This window comes from Podarcis cretensis, assembly GCF_951804945.1.
Source record: "Podarcis cretensis genome assembly, chromosome: 18".
Classification (NCBI taxonomy): domain Eukaryota; kingdom Metazoa; phylum Chordata; class Lepidosauria; order Squamata; family Lacertidae; genus Podarcis; species Podarcis cretensis.
This window is the reverse complement of record NC_137188.1, coordinates 8,079,598-8,102,302: the sequence shown is the minus strand read 5'-3', so window position 1 is coordinate 8,102,302 and position 22,705 is coordinate 8,079,598. Positions and strand designations below refer to the sequence as shown.

The 22,705-nt window shown below is 49.3% G+C and overlaps 1 protein-coding gene and 1 long non-coding RNA gene across 4 annotated transcripts in view; one reads left to right on the top strand and one right to left on the bottom strand.

Moving 5' to 3' along the window:
- The window catches only part of NRTN (neurturin), a 92,897-nt gene that overhangs the window by 60,890 nt on the left and 9,302 nt on the right, over positions 1-22,705 (top strand). The window contains exons 3-4 of one of the 3 annotated variants that reach the window (XM_079960987.1): positions 348-2,089; positions 2,172-4,863. In XM_079960987.1, the coding sequence (XP_079817113.1) occupies positions 348-796 (449 nt within the window). In that variant the 3' untranslated portion in view covers positions 797-2,089; positions 2,172-4,863. Of the gene's footprint in view, positions 1-347; positions 4,864-22,705 lie in introns of those variants that run through there. The other 2 variants (XM_079960986.1, XM_079960988.1) reach the window with 2 other exon arrangements.
- LOC307207294 lies at positions 3,059-21,313 on the bottom strand. Its single transcript, XR_013834615.1, has 3 exons — positions 21,225-21,313; positions 20,571-20,696; positions 3,059-3,194 (listed from the first exon to the last, which is right to left on the bottom strand). It is a non-coding gene; the product is annotated as an uncharacterized lncRNA (long non-coding RNA).

The window sequence follows — 22,705 nt, the reverse complement described above, 5'->3', positions numbered from 1 at the left end:
ACAGATTCTGTCCATGGACTGTTAGGCTGCTGAACGGAAAATAATATAGTGCAAGTCCTACGCTCTGTGCAATATAGGCAAGTCCTAGGCTCTGAAAGTTTGGTAGAAATATTGTTTAAATAACATGGTAAGATAAGATATACATAGTGCAATATAAATGAAGAAATGTGAAGATATGTAATAACTACGGAAAATTATCAGACATGTTGATGGAAGTCTAAAAGAAAAAAGACGTGTGATTAATTCCTAATGTTTAATTGTGTTTTTATTGGAAAATTAATAAAAATTATATACAAAAAAATATATTATTATTATAATTATTCTGTCGTTTCTTAAAAAAATTCCAGACAGCACGTTGTTCGAGAGCTACACGGAGGGAGAAATCCGCCACCTTATCTCCACGCTGATTGAGAGGTACAGCCAGTCCATGAATTCGGGGGGACATGAACTGCCGCTCTTTGCCAAAGCCGGCAACCGGATGAAACGCGCCAAGGCCCGCCACAAGCCCTGCTCCCTCAAGGAGCTGGAGGTGACTGTCAGCGAGTTGGGCCTCGGTTACAAGTCGGACGAGACGGTCCTCTTCCGCTACTGCAGCGGCACCTGCGACTCAGCCGTGCGCAACTACGACCTGTCCCTCAAGAACGTGAGGAGCATGCGGAAGATCAAGAAGGAGAAGGTGAGGGCCCGGCCGTGCTGCCGCCCCCTGTCGTACGACGACGACGTCTCCTTCTTGGACGCGGGGAACCGCTACTACACGGTGAACGAGGTGTCGGCCAAAGAGTGCGGCTGCGTGTGATGGAGCAACGGTTGGAGGAGGAAGGGCCTGGCTGAGCACCCAGCAGTGCCCAGACGCTGCTGGCGTGTGGGTGGTTGTCCAAAGGTGGAAGAGGACACGAGGAGAAGACCTCCAGGGCATCCCTGCTTGGAGCAGCCAAGGAGACAACTGGATTTTAAGTCTACCTCAGGGCCGTCAACGGAGGCCAAAGGAAGCCAGCGTCTGGTTGGGGGCCTCCTCAACTGGTGGGGAGCCAGGGAAGCGCTTGATTCCAGCAGTGCAAGGAATCCTGTCAAGGGTCTCGCCGGAACAGCCCGCCGTGCTGCCGCGATGGAGGAACCGGCGCACTCTTGACGCAGCCGGCTGGAGGAACGTCGTTCCAAGCTTCGCAGCAGATCGGAAACAAGAGAGATCTCTTGCCTGGTGGTCTTCTGGAGGAGCCGCCCTGTGGGCAGTGCCCGCTTTGCCCAAGCTGGAGATCTGTACGGGGATGGTTCCACATGGGGCCAGGGTGCCAGGGGCCGTTCCTGCCCATGAATCCTGCGGGCAAAGAAGGGTTGAGAGATTGAGGAGCGATCCTCCCATACTTGCAGGGGAGCCATCCTGCCGCCATCTTAAAGTACACACACTGTTATAACAGTGCTGTGTAAAATGTATGTTTGTATATACATGTAGACATAGGTTTAAAGTATTGACAAATGTGTACAAAAAGGCTGACGTTCCTTTCCAGGCATTGCATCAAATTCTTAACGGAATCGGCGGCGTCTGGGGGGTTCTGAAACCGAAGAGCTCAAATATTCCACATTAAACATTGGAGGGATGTTGGAGTTTGGTGGCAGAGTTTTGCAGGTTTCGATTCCTGGCGCTCCCGGTTATGTCTGAAATCATGGAGAGCCTCTGCCAGCAGGTTGGGCCAACGTGGAGCGCTGTGGACCTGACTCAGTTTTAAGGCACCTGCGCTGCTGTTTCAGTCTGCTCAGAACCATGAGGACTAGGTGCTTAAATGGATTTTACGGGAAAGAGGCATCGTTGCATGCAGGCGGTCCAAAGTTCGATCTCTGGCATCTCGAGGTAGTTTGGGGAAGGGCGCCCCTGTCTGTGGAGGACTGTTGATGGTTTCGTGTTGAGAGAATCATAGAATGGTCAAGTTGGAAGGGACCCCGGGGTCATCTAGTCCAACCTCAACACGCAGTCCCCCCCCCCCCGTTTGAAAGCATACCGGACCCTGCTCATGTGCTAGCTGTTTTATTAGAACACAATCCTCAGATCGCCTACTCCTGAGAAATGGAGCAGGCCAGTGTTTCCCAAACTTGGGTCTCCAGCTGTTTTTGGACTACAACTCCCATCATCCCTAGCTAGCAGGTCAGGGATGATGGGAACTGTAGTCCAAAAACAGCTGGAAAGAGACCCAAGTTTGGGAAATCCTGGACGAGGGCAATGTGTGAGCTCCTAAAGCTCTGGCCAAGGCCACTTCCTAACTGTCTCCAGACTTTGTGAGGGGCCATAATTTTGGAAGCAGAACGTCCTGAGTCCAAATCTCTGGAATGGCCTGCTTTCCAAAGGTGTCAGGTTCCAGGTTCCATCTTTGCCTCAGGGAGAACTGCAAGAGCCACAGCCAGTCAGAGGAGAACAGCCTCCGGACATCACAGAACTACAACTCCCATCTGTCTCCACCAGCTTAGCCCAAGGGTCTGGGATGCTGGGCATTGCAGTCCTATAACATCTGGAGAAGGTTACTGTACACAATAATCCACTAGATGAATCAATGAACTGACTTGGTGTTAAGGCAACTCTCTTTATTCCGTGAAATAATGGAAATGACAGTCAAAACAAGTTTTAATTTGCAGTGTCGCTGTGCTTCTCAAAGCGAGGTTGATGGCTTCTCTACTGAAGAAGGAACCAGATATTCAGCCTTAAGAGGCATTTGCTGCTGACCGGTGAGGAGGGAGATAAATTTGATTCAGTTACCATTTAATGGCAAATCAACAACAACAACAGCTTAATATTTATACCCCACCTGTCTGGCTGGGTTTCCCCAGCCACTCTGGGCAGCTCCCAACAGAATATTAAAAACATGATAAAACATCAAACATTAAAAACTTCCCTAAACAGGGCTGCCTTCAGATGTCTTCTAAAAGTCAGGTAGTTGCTTATTTCCTTGACATCTGACGGGAGGGTGGGCGCCACCACCGAGAAGGCCCTCTGCCTGGTTCCCTGTAACCTCACTTCTCGCAGGGAGGGAACCGCCAGAAGGCCCTCGGAGCTGGACCTCAGTGTCTGGGCTGAATGATGGGGGTGGAGACGCTCCTTCAGGGATACTGGATTCACACGTCCCCGAAACAATATGGGAGCCAAAGCAGCCATCCTTTGACATTTGCACTTCTCTGAATTTTGCAATGCCGTTCTCCAGTCGATTAAACTGCAAATGAATATACATATCCTAGGGTTAAATGTGCATACATATGCATATGACGTACAAAAATCCATTGCACGAGGTACATATATTGAGGGGGGGGGGGGAGTGTCAAATTCGTAATAAAATGCTCATCAATTTTCATGAGAACTTTCCCCCAAGAAAAATTGCAAACTAATGCGGAAATGTGATGGAACCGAACTTAAGATTGGGAAAAATAATTACCAGAAACCGGGACATACACACCCATCCATACATCTGGCGAAAGGGACGAGGGTGGCGCTGTGGGTTAAACCAGAGAGCCTAGGACTTGCCGATCAGAAGGTCGGCAGTTCGAATCTCCGCAATGGGGTGAGCTCCCGTTGCTCAGTCCCTGCTCCTGCCAACCTAGCAGTTTGAAAGCATGTCAAAGTGCAAGTAGATAAATAGGTACCACTCCTGCGGGAAGGTAAATGGTGTTTCCGTGCACTGCTCTGGTTCACCAGAAGCGGTTTAGCCCTGCTGGCCACATGATCCGGAAGCTGCACACCGGCTCCCTCGGCCAGTAAAGCGAGATGAGCGCCGCAACCCCAGAGTCGGTCACGACTGAACCTAATGGTCAGGGGTCCCTTTACCTTTACCTCCCTGGCCATTGCCAGGTTCAGGGCGGCTAACATCATAAAACTAACACAGTATACAAAGAACATAAGAACATAAAAACAGGCAATCAATTAATTAAAATACATCTTAAAATTAGTTAATTAGTTCAGAGCAAATTAAAATCTGGACAGATGGCAGTCCACGGGTAAAATTGAGAGTGGTTAATATTCTCCAGGGCCAAATGTTACCACTGGTCTTATAAAGGACCTGTGAGTGGGCTAGGAAAAAGAAGAATCAGACTGAACCCCGACCAAAGGCCTGGCAGAACAGCTCCGTCTTGCAGGCCCTGAGGAAAGATGTCAAAATCCCGCAGGGCTCTGGTCTCTTGTGAGAGAGCAGCAGCCATGCATCCTTTGATCCCAGCAAGGCAGGGATTGAGGCAGTTGCACCAGTCTTAGAGACTCAGGCCTGATTCATTTGCAGGTCAGTGAGGAATTGTTGCTTGTGTGGAAGGAAGTGCCCCTCTCATCACAAATAGGAACCTTTGTTCTGCTTCACGACGTGCGTTTTGCCCTAGTTGTCTACCCTGGCTGGACAGCGGGCAGCTGCCCTGATCCGTAGGGCTGGCTTGCATTCCACGTTCTTGCTCCCGCCTGCGAAGGACGGCAGGACTTTACGGTTAGTCCTTCTGTTTAGCATTTCCTTGGCCCGGGAAGGCGGCCAAGAAAGGGGGGGGGGAGAAATGCTCTTTCGGGAGACAAATGAAGTTGGCTTGGCCAAGGCAGAAGTCCGAGAGCTCATTTATATCCTTCCAGAGTAAACAACGGTGACATTGCTGTGAAACGCTGCCTGCTATCTGAAAACCAGTTTGGAAATAAGAGAGTCCTTGCTCAAAGCTAGGGACGCTGGATGAGGGACGCGGGTGGCGCTGTGGGTTAAGCAGAGCCTAGGACTTGCCGATCAGAAGGTCGGCGGTTCGAATCCCCGCAACAGGGTGAGCTCCCGTTGCTCGGTCCCTGCTCCTGCCAACCTAGCAGTTCGAAAGCACGTCAAAAAGTGCAAGTAGATAAATAGGTACCACTCCGGCGGGAAGGTAAACGGCTGTAATGGTTGTAAGGGGGTTAGGTAAAGGTAAAGGTACCCCTGCCCGTACGGGCCAGTCTTGCCAGACTCTGGGGTTGGTGCGCCCATCTCACTCAAGAGGCCGAGGGCCAGCGCTGTCCGGAGACACTTCCGGGTCACGTGGCCAGCGTGACATCGCTGCTCTGGCCAGAGCCAGAGCCAGAGCCAGAGCCGCACACGGAAACGCTGTTTACCTTCCCGCTGGTAAGCGGTCCCTATTTATCTACTTGCACCCGGAGATGCTTTCGAACTGCTAGGTTGGCAGGCGCTGGGACCGAGCAGCGGGAGCGCACCCCGCCGCAGGGATTCGGACCGCCAACCTTTCGATCGGCAAGTCCTAGGCGCTGAGGCTTTAACCCACAGCGCCACCTGCGTCCCGGTAAGGGGGTTACTTGTGCGTAAATTGCATTTGGTTTAGTTTGATTGCTTGCCCAACCATGCTTAGGCTCACAGCTCACCCTCCGTGACCTGTTAGTCACTTGCAGAATCCATCAGTGGGCGTTTCTTGAACCTCTTCCAGCATAAAAGCTGTTTGACGCCAAGTCTCCGCCTATGTTCCCTGTGCGGAACTCGTCTGCGCAAGTAAGGGGAAGGCTGGGGCGTGCCAGCGCTCTCTCCACTAGTTTCTGGTGAAGGGTCTTGGAGCTCTGTCACCAATTCTTCCATCTCCCTCTCTTCTCTACTGGTGTTACACGGAATTCCTTCCCCCCTGCTGGTCCCCTCTCCGGCATCGCTCTGGAGCCCTGCCTCCGCTTCTCGCTCTGATGTCAGTTCCCTGACAACGGCGTTTCCGTGCGCTGCTCTGGTTCGCCAGAAGCGGCTTAGTCATGCTGTCCACATGACCCAGAAGCTGTACACCGGCTCCCTCGGCCAGTAAAGCGAGATGAGCGCCGCAACCCCAGAGTCGTCCGTGACTGGACCTAATGGTCAGGGGTCCCTTTACCTTTACCTGCTCAAAGCTATAAGGGCCGTGAATTGCAGCCGAATCTCATGGCATCTGTGGATGCGGCAACCGGGTGGTGGAAACTTCCTCAGTCTGGGTTTAGGGGGGGGGGCAGGAGAGAGATTCAATTAGGTCTGCATTTTAAAGGCACCCTTTAGCCAACTTGCACTTTCATGAGGACCGAAGCACATAATAATAATAATAATAATAATAATAATAATAATAATAATTTATTATTTGTTCTCCAGCCACTCTGGGCGGCTTCCACAGAGACCAAAAATACACTAAAATGTCACATATTAAAAACTTCCCTGAACAGGGCTGCCTTAAGATGTCTTCTGAATGCCAGGTAGTTGTTTATCTCTTTGACATCTGCTGGAAGGGCGTTCCACAGGGCGGGCGCCACTACAGAGAAGGCCCTCTGCCTGGTTCCCTGTAGCTTTGCTTCTCGCAATGAGGGAACCGCCAGAAGGCCCTCGGCGCTGGACCTCAGCGTCTGGGCAGAACGATGGGGGTGGAGACATTTGACATTTGCACCTCTCACGGTTTTGCAGCACACAAGCAATGCATGTGCCAATGTGTACGTACGCAAAGGCACATGTAAGTGAAAATAGCGCATGAGCAAATGCTGCGTGCATTGAAAAGAAGGCATGGAGGGTTGTGGGGGAACTAGGGGGCCGCACGATGTCAGCTGCTGAAGAGCCATCAAACACAAGGGGCGACTTTATCCCTGAGCACTGGTGCATTCTGATGCAAACCTAGACCATTTGGACCAAAACACACCAACAGGCAGCAGCTGTGCAGGATTTCAGACAGGTTTTGCTCCCCACCCTTCTGCATGCAGACTCACTGGGCTGCGGTCTTCCCCCTCAAAGACATAGCTACCGAACCAAATAACCTGTTCACCTAGCTCAGATTCTGTCCGTGGTTGTTGGGTCTTGAATAATAATAATAATAATAATAATAATAATAATAATAATAATAATAATGTTGTTTAGTCGTTTAGTCGTGTCCGACTCTTCATGACCCCCTGGACCAGAGCACGCCAGGCACTCCTGTCTTCCACTGCCTCCCGCAGTTTGGTCAAACTCATGCTGGTAGCTTCAAGAACACTATCCAACCATCTCGTCCTCTGTCGTCCCCTTCTCCTTGTGCCCTCCATCTTTCCCAACATCAGGGGCTTTTCCAGGAAGTCTTCTCTTCTCATGAGGTGGCCAAAGTATTGGAGCCTCAGCTTCAGGATCTGTCCTTCCAGTGAGCATTCAGGGCTGATTTCCTTCAGAATGGAGAGGTTTGATCTTCTTGCAGTCCATGGGACTCTCAAGAGTCTCCTCCAGCACCAGAATTCAAAAGCATCCATTCTTTGGCGATCAGCCTTCTTTATGGTCCAGCTCTCATACATCACTACTGGAATAATAATTATAATTTATTATTTATACCCCGCCACTCTGGGTGGCTTCCAAAAAATTATTAAAATACTGTAATACATTGAACCTGGGCGCTTTTGCAATTGCTCTGCCTGTGTGTTTTGACCCTTCCTGTAGCTGTTTTCCAGGGCATTTCTTCTCCTTCTCCATCCTTTCTGCACCAGTTTAGCTCAGGGGCCTCTCTCTCTCCCTCTCCCTGAGTTCCTCCCATCCATCTCTCCATTCAGCCTGCCAAGAGGACATTTCCCCGTCAACAGCAGCTTTTCCTTAAAGATTCCCCTTTCTCACAAGATCTTCCTTTCTCAGGACCGCTCTTCTGCGTGAAAACGGACCATTTCCGCCCTGCTAAAATTTCCAAAGGGTCGGCAGAAGTGAGATCCGAGGCGGGGAGAAAAAACATCTGTACGTGAAAAGGCTCCCTTTTAGTCTTGCCATCTTTCCTTTTTTGTCCCCCCACCCCACCCCACCCACGTTCTATTCTGTTTTGTTTTGCTAATCGCCGTCCAGGAAAGGCCTCCGTTCAACAAGAGTCCCGATACAGATGCTTGGGAGAGAGTAGCAATGTAGTGAAGGCCTGTTTCCAGGTTCCTGTCTTTTCTTTGGCTCGGCCGCCCCAGAAGCGTCCAGATGACATCAACATACAGAGCGCTTCCACGGTTGGGCAATGAGAGGTCCAAACCGCAGGCCAGGATTGCATCCACGAACGGGACGACATCTCCAGAAAAATGTTCTTGAGAAGGGCCAATTTGGAGAAAATATTTGGGATGGGAACGGGACGCGGGTGGCGCTGTGGGTTAAACCGCACAGCCTAGGACTTGCCGATCAGGTCGGCGGTTCAGATCCCCGCAATGATGGGGTGAGCTCCCATTGCTCGGTCCCTGCTCCTGCCAAACTAGCAGTTCGAAAGCACGTCAAAGTGCAAGTAGATAAATAGGTACCACTCCGGCGGGAAGGTAAACGGCGTTTCCGTGCGCTGCTCTGGTTCGCCAGAAGCGGCTTAGTCATGCTGGCCACATGACCCAGAAGCTGTGCACCAGCTCCATCGGCCAATAAAGCGAGATGAGCGCCGCAACCCCAGAGTCAGTCACGACTGGACCTAATGGTCAGGGGTCCCTTTACCTTTACTATTTGGGATGGGGGGTGTGTGTTTTGCCTCTCCCCCACCAGCTTTCCCCCCCATCCATCCCTTCTCCACCTGGTTCTGGAGATGGTATCAAAGCACTATCAAAGATTCTTCTCCCTGCTGGATCCCCTTATGTTGGGGATTACTCCTCTAGTTATCTCCCGCTTGGACTACTGCAATGCGCTCTACTTGGGGCTGCCTTTGAAGGTGACCCGGATTGCCTTTGAAGGTAATCCAGAATGCGGCAGCTAGACTTGTGACTGGGAGCAGCCGCCGAGACTATATAACCCTGGTCCTGAAAGACCTACATTGGCTCCCAGTATGTTTCCTAGCAGAATTCAAAGTGTTGGAGCTGATCTTTCAAGCACTAAACAACCCAGTATACCTGAAGGAGCGTCTCCACCCCCATCATCCAGCCCGGACCCTGAGGTCCAGCTCCGAGGGCCTTCTGGTGGTTCCCTCTCTGCGAGAAGCGAGGTTACAGGGAACCAGGAAGAGGGCCTTTCAGTGGTGGCACCCACCCTGTGGAACGCCCTCCCATCAGATGTCAAAGAGATAAACAACTACCTGACATTTAGAAGATATCGGAAGGCAGCCCTGTTTAGGGAAGCTTTTAATGTTTGATGTTTTAACGTGTTTTTAATATTCTGTTGGGAGCCGCCCAGAGTGGCTGGGGAAACCCAGCCAGATGGGCGAGATGTAAATCTTCTATTATTATTATTATTATTATTATTATTATTATTATTATGCCTTGCTGGCTGCCACAAAATATTTGAGCCCCCCAGCTGATGGGCCTTGCCATTCAAGTTTTATTAAATTCCATTCAAGTTTTATTAAATTCCCACAAATTTCACATAAAATTCCAATACATAATAATTTATTTTTGTTGGTTCTATCAACTTCCCATTCCATTTCCCGTGGTATTTTTTTTTATACAATATTATTGCTGCACCCTATGTTCCCTCTTTTATATATTTTGTTCAACTTAGCACCCCTGCGGGCAACATTCCAACTTCAGAACCATTTCCTTTCAGTCCCAGACCTGCAGCTGTGTCATAGCTAGCTGCCACCAGCCATCAAAAGTGATCGATGACTACTGGTGCTCATTAAGAAATGTATTAACATGGAAAGAAAGGGCTGCTGTCGCAATGTATTATTTCCCTGCCATCTCAAGATGTGCTGGGGGAAGGACTATAGCTCAGTGGTAGTAGAGCACGTGGTCTCCACTTAGTGTTGGGAAAAACAAAACTCTGGAGAGCTTCTGCCGGCCCGTGTAGACAATATTGAGTTAGAAGGACCTGGCATAAGCCAACAATCTGTGTTCCTAGGGACCTTTGAGGGCCTCCCAAACCTGGTGTCAACACCGCCCTTCGATTCAGCTTGAGAAGTTGATGCAATTCCACTGTATATTATGCTGAGCTCTATTTATTCAAAGTAACTTATGATATTTATTTAGGTACCCTAAAATATATCCTACCTATTGCGCTGAGGGCATCTCCATCTTATTCCCCTCCCTCTCCTAATTTATTGGGCAAAACGATGTCAACCTTTGATTGCCTTTCAGGTATGTTTTTCTTTTACCATTTATTTCTCGGCGGAAAGCAGACAAGATCTTGGAGGAAGAAGCAAACGCCTTAAAAACCGAACGTGATGTTGGCATGGGGGGGAAATGATTAAAAAAGAGAGGAATAACTGAACCAAAGCAATTGGTGTGGTGTGTTGATTTTGCATCAGGACGAAGATACCATGGGTGGCATTCTATAAGGGTAGAGTCGTTGAAGTTCATAGACAAGAACTGAGGTTCGTTAATTTCAGTGAGTCTGTGGGTTAAACCGCAGAGCCTAGGACTTGCCAATCAGAAGGTCGGCGGTTCGAATCCCCGCAATGGGGTGAGCTCCCGTTGCTTGGTCCCAGCTCCTGCCAACCTAGCAGTTCGAAAGCACATCAAAGTGCAAGTAGATAAATAGGTACCCCTCCGGCGGGAAGGTATACGGCATTTCTGTGCACTGCTCTGGTTCGCCAGAAGCGGCTTAGTCCTGCTGGCCACATGACCTGAAAGCTGTACGCCGGCTCCCTCAGCCAATAAAGCGAGATGAGCACTGCAACCCGAGAGTCGGCCACGACTGGACCTAATGGTCAGGGGTCCCTTTACTTTGAGTAGGGCATAGTTAACCATAACTCTGTCATGCTCCTTTCAGCTCACAGTTGAGATGTATGATATAGGTAGGTAGCCGTGTTGGTCTGCTGTAGTCGAAACAAAATAAAAAAAATTCCTTCCAGTAGCACCTTAGAGACCAACTAAGTTTGTTATTGGTATGAGTTTTCGTTTGCATGCACACTTCTTCAGGTATCTGAAGAAGTGTGCATGCACACGAAAGCTCATACCAGTAACAAACTTTTTTTAAAAAAAAACATTTTTATTAAGTTTTCCATTTTAACAATCCAATCAAATCACATTAAGTATTCCAGCTTATACTTATACATATCAATTAATCCAAATATTCTGCTGAATTATTAATTTTTTATTGGGACTTCCCATGCTTCAAGTTCGGGGAGGCTCTGATCAGCTCATATCTCTACTGCTTTGATAGTCATTTCTAATAGTTCCTTTAAATCTTCCTGTTGTTTTCCTTCTTTCACGGCCTCTGAGTTGTTTCCACAAGCGAGTTGAAGTAAATGATGCATTTCTGTGTGGATTTTATGTGTATGATACCCCTCTGTCCATTGCAGCATCTTATCACACGCTGGTATCAACCCAAATCAATCCAAAAGTCTTTTCGCTGCTGGCAGCCGCTATCTTCTCTCAGTTCCGATGAAATCAATTCTAAGTCTCTAAGGTGCTACTGGAAGGAATTTTTTTTATTTTGAGATGTAGGAGTTGCAGCTAGGGATGGATGAATGCAGTGATTTCCCTCCCGATCTGGCGTCACCGCAATCAGCGCTGTTTCCCTCTCACTGCGATTCGGTTTCTGCCAAGTAGTGCATTTATTCCTCTTGCTTTGCAATTTCTTATGCAGTTTAGGAATGAAATGCAATCAGTGGTATTTCCATGCCGTTGATAACAAAGCAGAGGGAACGCCATTTAAGCAGGGCATGAGGAAAGTCATCTGCAGATGCAGGCATGCAGGGATTATTCAGTGAAGACTAAGGGACGCGGGTGGCGCTGTGGGTTAAACCACAGAGCCTAGGACTTGCCAATCAGAAGGTTGGCGGTTCGAATCCCCATGACGGGGTGAGCTCCTGTCGCTTGGTCCCTGCTCCTGCCAACCTAGCAGTTCAAAAGCACGTCAAAGTGCAAGTAGATAAATAGGTACTGCTCTGACAGGAAGGTAAACGGCGTTTCCGTGCGCTGCTCTGGTTCACCAGAAGTGGCTTAGTCATGCTGGCCACATGACCCGGAAGCTGTACGCCGGCTCCCTCGGCCAATAAAGTGAGATGAGCGCTGCAACCCCAGAGTCGTCCGCGACTGGACCTAATGGTCAGAGGTCCTTTTTAAGGATTTACCATATTTTTCGCTCCATAAGACTTTTTTCTTCCTAAAAATAAAGGGGAAATGTCTGTGCGTCTTATGGAGCGGATGCGTGGTCCCTGGAGCCGAATTGCCCAGGGGCAAAAAGCAGATCATACTTTTTTTTTTGAAAGAGGGAAGTGGGTGTTGAAACAAAGCCGCTGATCAGCAAGCGATCGGAAGCAAGATAAGGGATGATAGCAATAAAGGAGTCTGCTTGGGAGGGGGAAGGTAAAGACAGTGAACTTGCAAGGAGAGGAGACAGGAAGACTAAAGCAATGAGGAGAGAAATTAGAAGAAAAGGAGGAACAAAAAACTGCTCCAGCTAAGGAAAAGTCACTAAGGCAAACAAGAGGGAAAGGGGGTGTTGAAAGGAAGCAGCTGATCGGTAAGCGATCGGGAGGGAGATAAGGGACGCTAGCGATAAAGAAGGCTGCCTGGGAGGGGGGAGGTAAAAGCCCATGGATCCTCAGGAATTTTGCATTGGGTCACCCCAAATTCACCATCAGATCACATAGCATGTCCATGGCTACAGCCTGCACCAAAAAAACCCACACACCCACTGTTGCGTGGGGCCGCAATGGTGCAAAACGTGGTTACAAAGCACGGATCCACATGGATCCTCGGGAATTTTGCATTGGGCTACCCCCAAACCCACTGTCAAATCACATGTCCGTGGCCACAGCATGAGCCACAAAAATCATACACCCACTGTTTCGTTCAGAATATTTGTTTTCTTGTTTTCCTCCTGCGAGAAGCCAGTGTGGTGTAATGGTTAAGAGCGGTAGTCTCGTAATCTGGGGAACCGGGTTCACGTCTCCGCTCCTCCGCATGCAGCTGCTGGGTGACCTTGGGCCAGTCACACTTCTCTGAAGTCTCTCAGCCCCACTCACCTCACAGAGTGTTTGTTGTGGGGGAGGAAGGGAAAGGAGAATGTTAGCCGCTTTGAGACTCCTGAAGGGGAGTGAAAGGCAGGATATCAAATCCAAAAAGCTCTTCTTATGGAGTGAAAAATATGGTAATTTAGCCGGTAATGAGCACTGCTTCACTTACTTAAAATTGTGGGGAGTGAGCCCTGGTCTGTTTGGAGTGTGTGCCTCTGATCAACCAGCTAATAGCTGCCCTAAAGTCCTGTCCTCAATGGCGACGCAGCAATCATTTGCCCCATCCAAAATATTAAGTGTTCCTGGAGTGAGAGAGTAAAAGGAATCTTCAGGAGAGGGTTTCTCATCCCCACCATTCCTCTGACACACTTATTTATTTATTTATTTATTTATTTAGAGCATTTGTACCCCTGCCCTCCAAAAGGCTCCCAGAGTCTCTTCCATACAAAACAAGACAGTCTCTACCCACAGGCTTACAATCTTGGTGGGGAAAAAATCATCATCATCATCACACAACACGCAAGGAAAAAGGAACAGGGAGGGATGAGGAACATCAAAGCTCGATTTCTAAACCGTTGACCAGGTGGCACAGTTATAGAACTGTAGAATGGTAGAGTTGGAAAGGACCGTTTGGGTCACCTAGTCCAACCCAATGCAGTACAGTATTGTTGTTGTTTTTGCCCAAGCTGGGGCTCGAACCCACAACCCAGAGATTCAGGGGCAGGAGCTGGGTGTCCAGCAAAGCTGGTGGAGTGAGAGCACTGCTGCTTCCTGTGTTTCCCACTGAGGGAATGGCCCCCAGGTGACAATTGTGGGGAGAGGACACCCGATGGAGCTGGCCTACCAGAGCAGATCCAACGAACGGAGCCCCTGTGGGATGTGAAACACAAGAGCAGTCAAGTACAGCATTCCTAGAGTGAACATGTTTACACATGGGGAGGAATGTTTGTCCAGCCAGCAGGTAAACTTCCTGTTTCCTTCTGGGCTGGGACAGACTTCCTCTGCATGGGACTAGAGGTGGGCGTGGCCTCACCTGTGCAGGTAACGACAAAAGCACAGGGCAGGGCAGCCATCTCTCTCTCTTTGACTACATGCATCGAAGAAGCAACATCTGCTTAGCCAAAGATGCTCTCTTGGCTTGAGGACAGAGAGACTGTCTCCGTATGAGATAGTTTCCAGGTATATGTTACTTTTCTAAGATAAGTCTGCCTTCTGGGATCTGATTGTGAACAGAATGTGAGTACAGTGGTGCCCCGCAAGACGAATGCCTCGCAAGATGAAAAACCCGCTAGACAAAAGGGTTTTCCGTTTTTCGAGGCGCTTCGCAAGACGAATTTCTCTATGGGCTTGCTTCGCAAGACGAAAACGTCTTGCGAGTCTTGCGATTTTTTTCGCTCCCCCCCCCTTTTTCTAAGCCGCTTTGCCGCTAATAGCCGCTTAGCCGCTTTGCCGCTAATAGCCGCTAAGCCGCTAATAGGGTTGCTTCGCAAGACGAAAAAACAGCAAGACGAAGAGACTCGCGGAACGGATTCTTTTCGTCTTGCGAGGCACCACTGTAAACTCTTTTTATACTTTTACAGAAGACTGTGTTGTGTCTTATCTTTTATGAGGGAATAAGGGGAAAATACCAGAACAGTTAAGGGACGCAGGTGGTGCTGTGGGTTAAACCACAGAGCCTAGAACTTGCCGATCAGAAGGTCGGTGCTTCGAATCCCCGCAATGGGGTGAGCTCCCGTTGCTCGGTCCCTGCTCCTGCCCTCCTAGCAGTTCGAAAGCACGTCAAAGTGCAAGTAGATGAATAGGTACAGCTCTGGTGGGAAGGTCAACGGCGTTTCCGTGTGCTGCTCTGTTTCGCCAGAAGCGGCTTAGTCCTGCTGGCCACATGACCCGGAAGCTATACGCCGGCTCCCTTGGCCAGTAAAGCAAGATGAGCGCCGCAACCCCAGAGTCGGCCACGACTGGACCTAATGGTCAGGGGTCCCTTTACCTTTACCAGAATAGTTATTATAAAGGCTTTAGCAAGCCTGAGCAAACGCATCTGCTGCAAGTTTAAAAAGCGGAATGTTACTCTGCTAAATTGTGAACTTGTTAACACAAGTTGGAAAGGCTATAACCAAACAATATATCCTCTCCTGCATCTCTGAACATTCCCACAGCCCCGAGATCTGCAAAGCTTCCTTTTGCATGCCAACCTAGTAAAGGGGGGAAAAACAACGTCCTTTCTCCCTGCTGTTCCAAACTGGACAATGGAAACACCAGATTCCAGGGGCAGACAAGTGCAGATTTGGAAAGTACCCCGAGGGGCATAGAATCATATTTGGAAAAGTCAACTAGTCCAACGCCCTGTAATGCAGGAATCTCAACACGCGGTCTCCCATCCAATTCGAAACCACACTGGACCCTGCTTAGCTCTGCCAATGTGGCAGCAGTTTCATTGCTGCGCCACTGGAAGTGATGTTAGCTGCACCCTGCAAGCTCAAGGACCCTTTCCCGAAATTGACTCATCCGTTCCCTCCATCACATCGCTTTCCCCCCTTTCCTGCTTATGGGACGGGAGCCAGAATCGGAGCTCGCCAACGAAAGAGGGTGAGATGCAAGAGGAATGAAAGCCCATCAGCCTTCTCTGGCGCCATTCACTTGGTGCAAAGGTAAGAGTCTGTCCTTCCAATTGCTTAGGTCAGGGGTCAGCAACCTTTTTCAGCCGTGGGCCGGTCCACGGTCCCTCAGACCATGTGGCGGGCCGGACTATATTTTGAAAAAAAATATAAACATAAATTCTTTTGCCCTCCTCTGCACACCTCGCAGCTTGTCAACATCCTTCTAAAATTGTGGAGCCCAGAACTGGACGGAGTATTCCAGGTGTGGCCTGACCAAGGCAGAATAGAGCGGTACTCTTACTTCCATTGATCTGGATTAAGTCGAAATGGTTCGAACTTCTGCCCCCAAACAAACTCAATTTGGTCAGTCCGGGGAATTACTTTCAGGTGTAGTTCAGAGTGGGTGGGTTTTGAACTAATTTGGGGAACTTCGTTCAGTCAAACTGCAGCATTCAGAACTGGCAACAGCTCAAATCACACAGGGAGCTACAGAACCACCAAGATTTTCAGACCTTAAGGGCTAGACGCTTGGCTTCCAATATGAATCGTGAATGTCGTGGGGCCAGGGAAGCGGACCCCCTGGAAAAGTTGCAAAGGTGTCTTTCCTTCCTTCCTTCCTCCCTCCCTCCCTCCCTCCCTCCCTCCCTTCCTTCCTTCCTTCCTTCCTTCCTTCCTTCCTTCCTCCGTCCTCCCCCTGCCCAGAAAACAAAGTGCCTTTAGACAGCCCTGAAGATTTATAGAGTTTAGGGGAATGGAAAAATGTTCCGTTTATATTACCGCGCCTTGTGCCACCCAGATTTCTGACAGCGGCAGGAGCAGAAAGGGCTTGGGTAGAGCGCCAGGCCCTCTCTCCCACATCCAAAGCCACGCTTTGTAAATATTTTATTAAGCATCTTAGGAGTCTCATAAATCTTATTTCCTTAAAACAGGAAAGTGCCGCCAGGTCTTCCACAGCAATAACAACGAAGAGGGGCTTTGGGTGGGCCGGGGAGGGGGAGGGAGCTAAGATTGGCAATGGCCATCTTGGAAGGCGATGTCCGGAGAGTCTGGCTCGCGGAAGAAGGGGTGAAGGAGGTGGAAAATTGCACAGGGGGATGGAGCAGCCAACATGATCGATGGTTTGCCCTACATGGAAGATCCCAGGGGGGTTAGGAGAAATATGACTTTGGGGAGAGGTTTATAAAATGATGCCTGGGCTGGATAAACAGGAGAGAGAGAGAGAGATTTTCTCCGACTTCCGTAAGACTAGAACTCGGGCCGCCTCCACGGAGCTGGTGTGCAGGAGATTAGCTAATGGCACACAATTAAGAGCATGGAATCCGTTCCTGTTAAGGTCCCAGTTGTGGCCACAGACTTGAGTTTTATCTTCTTTCTTTTTTGACAAAGGAATAATCATAAATAAATCAGAAGAAAAATGTGCACCCCACAGACCCGAGACCATTCCGTTGTAACTAGCCAGCCTCCCAAAATTTCAACACCTCTTGCGATGGTTTGACGGCCCCTTTCAGTTTTAACAGTACAAATTCAACAGACACCTTCCATATCTCCTCAGAATCATTTCTTCTGCATATTCCCCGTCTTACCTTAACGACACATATTAATTTATCATTAATAGCTGTATCCCACACCTCTTTACACCATTCTTCCATTTTATATTCTGCTTGCCCCTTCCACTTCCTGGCTATCATAATTTGTGCAGCTGTCAATAAATTTGTGAGTGACTCCTTCTTAGCCTGCTAACCTTCCACCCCATCGTAAATTGATAATAATGCTATCTCTGGACTTTCGGTCAGCTTTAACCCGGTGATTTCTGTTATCTCCTTAAACACCTTTTGCCGGGAAAAAATGTACATATTTACACCCCGACCACGTGTGAACATAATTCCCTGTTTTCCTGGCATCCCCTCCAACATACTCCGAATATTCCTTGTTTATTTGAATTAATCTGACTGGTGTTAAATACCATCTCCAAACTAATTTATAATAAAGGTAAAGGGACCCCTGACCATTAGGTCAAGTCGTGGACGACTCTGGGGTTGTGGCGCTCATCTCACTTCATTGGCTGAGGGAGCTGGCGTTTGTCCACAGAAAGTTTTTCTGGGTTATGTGGCCAGCAGGACTAAGCTGCTTCTGGAGAACCAGAGCAGCGCATGGAAACGCCGTTTACCTTCCCGCTGGAGTGGTACCTATTTATCTACTTGCACTTTGACGTGCTTTCGAACTGCTAGGAGGGCAGGAGCTGGGACCGAGCAACGGGAGCTCACTGCAGCCTTCTGATCGGCAAGTCCTAGGCTCTGTGGTTTAACCCACAGCGCCACCCGAATAATAATATTCTTGTATTCTTAGACTGCATTTTCAACATACGTTTCTCCCATAATTTCCCCCAACTGTGACTATCTATCTGCCCTGTTGTCTACTTTCCCAACATCACTTTTAATTGATCTTCTTGACCCTCCATTTCTAGTAATATTTTGTAAGGCCACAGACCTGTGGGGTTGGACAAACTCACAGAGTCAGTTATGGGTTGGAGGGAATTTGACTCATGCAAATTGGTTTAAGATGCATTTCTCCAGCCAGAACCAGCTGCCGTTTTAACACCAGGGAAGGGGGACATTTTCTTCTGAGGGCCACTGAGGTAAGGTGTCAGGGGTCTGAGGCAAAACTGGTGTGCTCAGAGTGGAAACCCCACATTCTCTTTCATACAGTTATACAAAGGTAAAAAGGTTAAGATCCCCTTGGCAGCTAAGTCTAGTCAAAGGCGACTATGGGGTTGCGGCGCTCATCTCACTTTCAGGCCGCCGGAGCCGGCGTTTGTCCACAGACAGCTTTACGGGTCGTGTGGCCAGCAGGACTAAACCGCTTCTGGCGCAACGGGACACCATGACGGAAACCAGAGTGCACGGAAACGCTGTTTACCTTCCTGCTGCAGTGGTACCTATTTATCTACTTGCGCTGGCGTGCTTTCGAACTGCTAGGTTGGCAGGAGCTGGAACAGAGCAACGGGAGCTCACCCTGTCACAGGGATTCGAACCGCTGACCTTCTGATCGGCAAGCAGAAGTGGAGGGTTTGAGACCGTGGAGAAGAGGCTGCACCTAGGAATCCACCTAGAGTCAAGCCCTGCTTCTGTTCTACATGTTTCCCTGGGAGTAAGACCTGGCAAAAACAATGAGAGTTACTTTTGAACAAAGGTAAAAAGGTAAAGGGACCCCTGACCATTCGGTCCAGTCGTGGCCGACTCTGGGGTTGCGGCGCTCATCTCGCTTTATTAGCCGAGGGAGCCGGCGTACAGCCGGCCATGTGGCCAGCATGACTGAGCCGCTTCTGGCAAACCAGAGCAGCACATGGAAACGCCATTTACCTTCCCACCGGAGCAGTACCTATTTATCTACTTGCATTTTGACGTGCTTTCGAACTGCTAGGTTGGCAGGAGCAGGGACCGAGCAACGGGAGCTCACCCCGTCACGGGGATTCGAACCGCTGACCTTCTGATCGGCAAGTCTCCCAAGCAGCAGGCGTCTTTTAATTTCATGGCTGCTGTCACCATCTGCAGTGATCATGGACCCCAAGAAAGTAAAATCTCTCACTGTGTCCATTTCTTCCCCTTGTATTTGCCAGGAGGTGATGGGCCCAGTGGCCATGATCTTCGTTTTTTTGATGTTGAGCTTCAGACCATATTTTGCGCTCTCCTCTTTCACCCTCATTAAGAGGTTCTTTAATTCCTCCTCACTTTCTGCCATCAAGGTTGTGTCATCTGCATATCTGAGGTGGCTGATATTTCTTCCGGCAATCTTAATTCCGGCTTGGGATTCATCCAGCCCAGTGGAGATTACTTCTGAGTAAATGCACCTCTTGTGTATGCTGCATTTTTGCCATTCTGTTTGGCGTGCACATACAAACACGCGCTGCTTTTCCACTGGGGAAAGATACACAATTCATCTTCTGAAGTGTTGTTTTTGTTGTTTAGTCGTTTAGTAGTGTCTGATTCTTTGTGACCCCCTGGACCAGAGCACGCCAGGCACTCCTGTCTTCCACTGCCTCCCACAGTTTGATCAAACTCATGCTGGTAGCTTCGAGAACACTGTCCCACCATCTTGTCCTCTGTCGTCCCCTTCTCCTTGTGCCCTCCATCTTTCCCAACATCAGGGTCTTTTCCAGGGAGTCTTCTCTTCTCATCAGTTGGCCAAAGGCTTGGAGCCTCAGCTTCAGGATCTGTCCTTCCAGTGAGCACTCAGGGCTGATTTCCTTCAGAATGGAGAGGTTTGATCTTCTTGCAGTCCATGGGACTCTCAAGAGTCTCCTCCAGCACCATAATTCAAAAGCATCAATTTTCCGAAAATATTGTCAGCATCTTCCAAAGTAAAAAAAAAGGCAAAAGAGAGACACGATTTGTAGAGGAGCCAAACAAACTCGGCAACTGCTCGCAGTTTTTGCCATGCGTGAGAGCGGTGTGTGCATGTGTCCATTTTTCAACAACCACTGAAACAACACTCAATGAATCCCCTAAAAGGTGGCAGAGAGGGACGTGGGAGCCGGAATAAAATTTGCAAACAGATTTTCCTTCCAAGCTGGCTTGGGGTGTTTCGCGAAACCTTGCTGACAGCTTCAGGAGAAACATGGGTATGCTTGTGTCATTAAGGCTACACCGCAAAGGCGATGGGGCGTGGCTGCCCCAGCCACTTTTATAAAGTGACGGAGGGAATCGTTTTAATTATCACCCGGCAGTCTTCCATGAGGTCACCGCTGCTACAGCTGATCTGCATTACAAAACCCATCATGTTCCCAGGAGAGCACTCCCGCCGTGAAGGTGGCTGTGGTTCTGGCAGGGCACATCACTTGGGAAGACAGGTGAACTAATGCCAGTGTACTGGAAGAAGCAAAGATCACCAGTGTTGAAGCGATGATTCTTCAACATCAACTTTATTGGACCGGTCATGTTGTTCGGATGCCTGATTGCCGTCTTCCAAAGCAACTCCTCTATTCTGAACTTAAAAATGGAAAGCGTGATGCTGGTGGTCAACAAGAGGTTTAAAGACTGTCTCAAGGCAAATCTTAAAAAATGTAATATAAACACCGACAACTGTGAGTGCCCCAGTTGAAGAACAGCCTTGACCAAAGGTGTCATGTGCTTTGAAGACACTCAAACTCAGGACGCAAGGGAGAAACGTGCTAAGAGGAAAGCACGCTTGGCAAACACTCACCGGGATCAACTCCTGCCCAGAAACCAATGTCCCCACTGTGGAAGGACGTGTGGAAAATATCTCGGCACTGGGAAGCCCTCATGAGGAGCCTGTGGTCTTCAGGTGCCGTTGCTGGGCTCCAGAAAGCTGTGGGAATGTTCAGGGATGCAGGAGAGGATATATTGTTTGGTTATAGCCTTTCCAACTTGTGTTAACAAGTTCACAATTTAGCAGAGTAACGTTCCCCTTTTTAAACATTTGCTCAGGCTCGCTAAAGCCTCTATAATAAGTGTTCTGGTATTTCCCCCTTATTCACTCATAAAAGATAAGAACTTGACACAGTCTTCTATAAAAGTATAAAAACAGTTTACAGTTTACAGTGGTACCTCAGGTTAAGTACTTAATTCGTTCCGGAGGTCCTTTCTTAACCTGAAACTGTTCTTAACCTGAAGCACCACTTTAGCTAATGGGGCCTCCTGCTGCCGCCGGAGCACGATTTCTGTTCTCATCCTGAAGCAAAGTTCTTAACCCGAAGTACTATTTCTGGGTTAGCGGAGTCTGTAACCTGAAGCATCTGTAACCTGAAGCGTATGTAACCCAAGGTACCACTGTACTCACATTCTGTTCACAATCAGATCCCAGAAGGCAGACTTATCTTAGAAAAGTAACATATACCTGGAAAGTATCTCATAAGGAGACAGTCTTTCTGTCCTCAAGCCAAGAGAGCATCTTTGGCTAAGCAGATGTTGCTTCTTCGATGCATGAAGTCAAAGAGAGAGAGATGGCTGCCCTGCCCTGTGCTTTTGTCGTTACCTGCACAGGTGAGGCCACGCCCACCTCTAGTCCCATGCAGAGGAAGTCTGTCCCAGCCCAGAAGGCAACAGGAAGTTTACCTGCTGGCTGGACAAACATTCCTCCCCATGTGTAAACATGTTCACTCTAGAAATGTACTTGACTGCTCTTGTGTTTCACATCCCACAAAACCATCAGATCCAGCCAGCTGAAGCGGAAGATAACCAGAGCATGCACCACTCTGGCCAGACAGTCTGCAGGCAGGGTCTCAGCTGGCATACCAGCTGGAGCTGGAAGACAGCCGCCCTGGACACAGAATTGACCTGCACCTCCATGGACAGCTGTGAGTCCAAGATGACTCCCAGGCTGCACACCTGGTCCTTCAGGGGCAGAGTTACCCCATTCAGGACCAGGGAGTCCTCCACACCTGCCCGCCCCCTGTCCTCCCAAAACAGCACTTCTGTCTTGTCAGGATTCAACCTCAATCTGTTGAGTTTCTTAGCTGCGATCAACAGGGTGTTTGTACACGACACAGCAGAAGACAAGAACTTGACATCACCGGGAAGGTTTGCCATTGTCTTCTGCCTGAGATGCTGGGATGCTGTTGCCAGTTGGTGCCGACAACACTGACCTCAATGGGCTGGTGGGCAGCTGCCCTCTCTTGCCGTGATTGGGTTCGGTTTCTCTCCCACTTGCTTAAGCTTAGAGCGAACTCTTTGAAAGCCCCGAGCCAACAGAGGAAGGAAACTTTCGATCAGGGAGATTGCAGAGACTTGTGCAACTGAGAAGCCGCTCCAAGAGACACATTAGATTTTGGCAGGCTGCGATGTTGTGTTCTGGAAAAGGTGTTCAAGGCAGGGCTGCCTCCGCTCTGCCAATATCCTGGGGGCAAGACTGTTCCGCTTGCTCCTCTTTCCCCGAGTGTGAAGAGACGACATTGCCATGGGTGACCTGTCTTTACCCTGCTCTGCCATTGATGGCTACTAGGACATCGGCACTTGCCAGGCCTGAAACGGAAGAAAAATAAACTTGGTGCAAGCCACCTTGCGGGTAGGGGGAAACTTCCCAAATTCTCCGTCCTGGGTTTGGAGGCACTGAATCCTCTTATCCCTGCAATAGGGTCGTGATCCTGCATCCAGGATGAGCAAAGGCGTCCTCTCCATCAGGGAGCTCCTTGGCAAGACTCAGACCCCACTGGTCCTGCTCCTTCTTGCTTCCTGGTCAGCTTGCCTGTGCCTTGCGATTTTTGCACGGTTCTACCAATGCTAGTAACAGGGACGCAGGTGGCGCTGTGGGTTAAAGCCTCAGCGCCTAGGACTTGCCGATCGAAAGGTCGGCGGTTCGAATCCCTGCGGCAGGGTGCG